At 38.4% G+C, this 5597-nt stretch overlaps 1 protein-coding gene across 1 annotated transcript; it reads left to right on the top strand.

Annotated features, from left to right (window-relative positions):
• The first annotated feature begins 2021 nt into the window (after positions 1-2021).
• LOC129940256 (mediator of RNA polymerase II transcription subunit 15) lies at positions 2022-3147 on the top strand. Its single transcript, XM_056048535.1, has one exon. It carries the CDS (start codon positions 2103-2105, stop codon positions 3075-3077), a length of 975 nt encoding a protein of 324 aa, XP_055904510.1. The 5' UTR covers positions 2022-2102; the 3' UTR covers positions 3078-3147.
• The last annotated feature ends 2450 nt before the right edge of the window (positions 3148-5597 follow it).

Below are 5597 nucleotides of genomic sequence, written 5' to 3'. Positions count from 1 at the left end.
AAAATGCACCTAGTTACTAAACATGATTGTTCGACCAAAGTTGGGTCAAACACTTCTAAGCCCAGTCAGCGAACAAACGGCGTTGTCTATTGTCATAAACTTTGAGCTCCAGGGTTAGTTGAATCATGAACGGGTGAAGGCTTAAGTCTCGATGCAATATTCGCCAAATTGAAGTCTGCGAAAGGCAGAGTTCTTGTGCACGGCTAGAAATAAACTGCTTTGGGTTCTGCTGTCCACTTTTAAGGACCACAGCGATGTTCTCGGCAGGTCTTGCGTTTCTTGAACGGTACGGGTGTTGACTGATTGTATACTAAAATACCCAAATTTGGCCACCAAACGTTGAAGAGACGGCTGTGAAGGGCAACCACGTCCACCGTGAAAAAAAGGCGCAATGAGCGAAACGTTTGATTTTACGAACACTCGTTTTGATAATGAAGTTTGGCATGATGATTTGGCATAAGCAACTAAATAATAAACAAAAGATTTTACAGATGCCGAAAAAACAATATGGCAGCGAAGGGACGCCAAATTTTACCGGCGCCAATTGAAAAACATTTTATAAGGAAGACAACCAAAAACGCAAAATATATGAAAAAGATACAACTTAAAACATAAAAGAAAAAATGAATGATATAAGACAAAAAACAAGCTTTAGAAAGTCTGAAGACTTTACACTTTAGTTATTCACCTTTTAATTTATCTTTTCAAACATTAAAAAACTGGACTTTAAATTGTTGTTTTATTAATCATTTCAAGGTCAATTTTAATCAAAACAGATGGCAATTTGACATCATCACTGATATATTTTTGTAAATTATTTAAATCTTTATTATACTGTAAAACATAATTCTTCATGCTTGCTTAACACGACTAAAATCTGCATTCAACTAGTTTGTTTCTTCATTTAACCAAATAAATAAAATATTATTTAAAAAACCTTTGGTTAGTCATCGAATTTGCTTCTCTATTGAACTCGCTGATAAAACTGAAACCCCTATCTGATGTGATCTTTTTATTTATGTATGTAGGTTTATTTCAAAACAATATTTCTGACTTCAAGTCGTAGATATACTCCTGCATGTTAAAAACCTTAAATTCATTCACTCATCGTCAATTTACCCAATAAAACCAAAATAATAAAAAACCCGTCGCAACAATTTTGTTGACCAAAAAATTTATTTCCCATTTACTGAGACACTTTTATAGCAATTTTTGTTTTGATTTTTCTTTTAATTATATTTTATTTACCAAAAAAATCCAAAACATTTCAAAATAATACCACCATGTCTCTCAGATTATACGCGATTCGGTCGCCCATTCCGTTGATTGCTATTCACCCAACACGTCCGTTTGCCATTAAACTATGCGAAATGCATATAAATTAACACACTTCTAATCGCCACTGTCGCGTCGTCTTACTTCAGGCTTTGGGCTGTCAAATGTTTCCTTAATGACCTACAGTCTTTATGTGAAGATGGGTGGGAAGCCAAGCCTTTTCTATATCCTTTATCTATGATTCTAAAATAGAAGGGATCTCTGACTTATTGACAATGGGCTTTGTTATCAAGAACTCATAAGACGCAATTCTCCACCGCAACTGAACCACCTCGAATTCCTCGAACCTGCAAAACGAACTCAATGATCGATGGCTATACGTGACTTGCAGGCTTGATGCGTTTTTACATAGCTCCTCTCGCGACGTGATAAGCTTTTTGGACAATTTAAACGAGACGTTGTGGTGCTTCGACGTCGCCGCCCTCGCTGGCCTCCACAACAACCCACAACGTGTGATTTGATGTGATGACAGTAAACGAAACACTGCAATTAAAAAATTTGTAAAATTGACAATTTCATGTCAGGCCAGATGTCGGTCAATGTCAGCAGAGGTAGAGGCGTCAAACTGTAGAGAGACATAACGCTGCAATTTTTGAGCCATACTTACGACAACTGAATTAATGAGCCGCTGATGTAGGGAATCACGCTGTCAGTTTGTGTGGAGGAGTATAAAAAACGCGTTTGATTATTCAATTGATATCAGTCTCGTTTGGATACTGTGTACTTACGTTTGGTATAGTTCCGAAAAAAAACAAACAACGACAATTATGGCACCAAAACTTAGTCTTCTCGTCCTGATGACATGCGCCGTTGCTGTATGCAACGCCGAAGCCCCATTCAGAGGATATAGCAGTCGACTCCAGCAGCAACAAGCTGGTCCCTATCCCGCTTCGGGATTCAGACCTGATCGGACTTTTAATCTTCCCACGGGAGAAGCTATTGCTCAGCAATTGAGACTGGCTCAAATCAAGAAACTCCAGCAGCAATATCAGCAACAACAGCAACAAATCCAGCAACAACAGCAACAAACTCCAAGTCAGTACTACGGAACTCCTTCAGAGAGTGAGGGATCTCAATCCCAATTCCCTCAACAACCTTCTGGATTATATGGTGCCCCACAAGAAGAAGCCTCAAACTTGCAGCCTTCCGACTTCACCCGTCCCGTGCAGCAGCCATCTCAACAATACGGAGCTCCCGAAGAGACCTCTGCCTCCCAGCTGCAAGGACAGTTCTTGAGACCCCAGCAAGCTACTTCGCAACGTCAAATTCAATTCCAACGTCAGCAACAGCCATCCCGTCAATATGGAGCTCCCATCAACAAGGCCATCCCTGAAAGTTCCAGCAGTGAATCCCTCGAGGAGAGTAAAGATGTCGAAAATGTTGCACCTTTGGACAAGAAATCTGGTCGCATAACCCAAGGCAATAAGGAACGTGATACCGAGAATGACGAAGCGGAAACTGCTACAAACGTTGCCGCAACCACTGCTGCCATTCCTGCCGGATTTGTCTTGGTTCCCATATCAGCCGCTCCAGCTGGGTTCACCCCACAGAAGTTGGCACTCTTCCCAGCTCAAGCTGCTCAACCTCAAGCTGCCTTTGCCAAAATTCAATACCAACCAAGTTTGATTGGTTTGGGGTTGCAACAACAAAAATTACTTGCCACCCCACAATTGTTGGCTCAGCAGAGCTACTATCAGCCACAACAGTTTGCCTTCGCTGCTTCTCTGCAGCAAGCTTGGTAAGATTAAGAATTATTTAAGTTAGGTGTGTAGAATGTTTCGCAAATACAAATTTTAGTTTAAAATATTAAAAAATGCAAGTGGCTTTTTTATTTAAAGTTAAGATCTTGGCAAAAGAAGGATTTAAGCACAATTGTACAAATCGGAGTTGTGTATCAAAGCAGGGTTTTGTTGAACTCTTTAAAATATGTTCATACATTCCAACTTAAATACTTTGATATTCGTCTTTCTAACGCATACGTTAAAAAGGTATTAAGACGAATCTCGACGTTAGTGTAATAAGTGTTCCAAAATGCACAATTTGCAATTTGATAGCTGTCAGTTGAGGTTTAGTAAGAACTGAGACTATACAACTTACTTAGTTTTGCTGAATACTGATACTGACTTACTATAAGGTGTAATTGGAGAACAGCTGTCAAAATAAGCTTTGTTTCAAAAATAAATTATTCGATGGGCTACTAGAGAAGTTGAAAAAGTGCTTCCGCAATTCTGTCTGTTTGTGTGGCCAAAAATTACAGTAGCCCTCATACAATTTTCTTGGTCAAAATCAAAAAACGGGCTGATAGATATTTTTACTTGGGGTTTTTCAATTTATGAAAATATATTTTCGTATTGCTTCAGAAGGCTAAAAGAGGTTTTCTTACTTTTTTTTTATTTTTTTTAAACTAATGAACCGATTTAAAAAAGTAAGGTTTTTTGAGAAAAGTCAAATACGAAAATAAAAATGTATCTATCTATTAAATGTCATTTCGTGAGACTCAAGCATGTGTTTATTGACCGTTGTTTGGATTCTTACAAAGAAACCCTAAGAATTTATAAGAAGGCACTAAGGAAATCTAAGCGATTTTCCTGGCGATCCTTCAGTGGCACGATAGAAGAAACTTCTGAATCCTCCATGCAACGAAATATTCTTTCAATCAATCCAGCGATGCCAAGCTGTCTGAAAAATGTGGACGGCTGCTGGACAAATTCAAGTGAAAACCCGCTTAACTTACTACTGGATACTCACTTTTCTGGTAGTTCGCTAACCGAAACTTGCTAAAATCATATTCGTTCACGTTTCTATATAACATGTCCATATGGTCTGATCACAAGAGACAAGCTAAAATGGGTTCTTAACAGCTTCAAACCATTTAAATCTGCAGCACCACATGAGATAAAACCAGCCGAACTACAATAAGCATTATAGACATTTGGACCAATCCTTGAGGCAATTTTAACCAGATCTGGTCTATGTTCCCTCGGCATGGAGAGAAGTTAAAGTTGTTTTTTATACCTAAAGCAGTTAAATGCTCGCAAGTCAATCCTTAAGATCAACGACTTAAATGGCTGAAACACAAACACGTTTCAGCTTCGGCTTCGTCTGCGTTACGGTGGGCCGGCTTCGAGGTTGCTTTGAATGTCATTTCTATTATTTCATACCTCCAAAGACCAAATATTTTGTTTGTTGACATTTTTGTACAGCTGTTGGGCTGTCAGACAAAGCAAATGTTAAGATAATTGAATAAGAACTTCTGTTTGGATTTACATTACGTTGCATTACGTTCTTTTCCTTACGACTGTCAAACGAAACGTGAGGCCCAAGCCCCATCCCGATAGCATGCATTGAATACCTATGGTTAAACTCGTAAACGTCAGGTGAAGCCGAAGCTGAAGCGTGTTTGTGATTCAGCCAAAAGTATATGATCATTCCTTCTTGGGAGCTTACTGCTTAGAAAGATTGATTGACATCCATTGAAGGGCAAGTATTGATACAAGACTTCTATCCTCGTCTTAACATGCCACCGTCGAATATTCCCTCCATCATAGAGAGTTCACTATGGTTGCTTTCCTTGACACCGAAGGTGCTTTCAGCAACGTGGACACATCTGCACTAACATCTCGCTAAACATCTCGCTAAACATACCTTGTAAAACGATTTTGGATCTTTTGACTTCTCTCGGCGAATAGTTGTTGGTGAGGGTTCCAGATGACATCAGCATATTCCAAAATAGATCTTACTAAAGAAGTATAGAGCGCAACAAAGGTGTAGAGGTCGGAAAAATCAGTTGAATTTCTTTTTATTAATCCTAACATTGTGACGATGGCATCAACATGATGAACAAAAGAAAATTTGTGATCGAATATAATCCCTAGATCTTTAACTTTAAAAGCTCTTTGAAGATGGCTGGATCCTAGAGAATAAGGAAACTCGTAAATCAAATGTTTTTTGGAGATAGAAATAACAAAGCATTTTTTAACGTTAAGGTTTAGGCTGTTTGACTAACACCAACAGTATAAGTTATCTAAATCCTTGTTACTTTCAAAAATAGTTTGAGGTCATATTTTAAACATTGGCTAAAATTAATATGGTTAACAATATGACCAATAAATATTATAAACAGCAAAGGACCAAGATGACTACCTTCAGGGACACCTGAAGTACATCTAATAGGCCTTAAAGTATATTCCTCTATTTTTACTTCTTGCACTCTACCAATTAGGAATGACCCGATCCACTGAAGTAGACTTGAGTGTATGCCG

This window comes from Eupeodes corollae, chromosome 1 (genome assembly GCF_945859685.1).
Source record: "Eupeodes corollae chromosome 1, idEupCoro1.1, whole genome shotgun sequence".
NCBI classification, from domain to species: Eukaryota; Metazoa; Arthropoda; class Insecta; order Diptera; family Syrphidae; genus Eupeodes; species Eupeodes corollae.
The sequence above is the reverse complement of the archived record's forward strand: the minus strand, read 5'-3'. Positions and strand labels throughout refer to the sequence as shown.

Excerpts from the sequence above, each read along its gene's own strand:
- LOC129940256 (XM_056048535.1), top strand. The coding sequence starts at position 2,103 with ATGGCACCAAAACTTAGTCTTCTCGTCCTGATGACATGCGCCGTTGCT.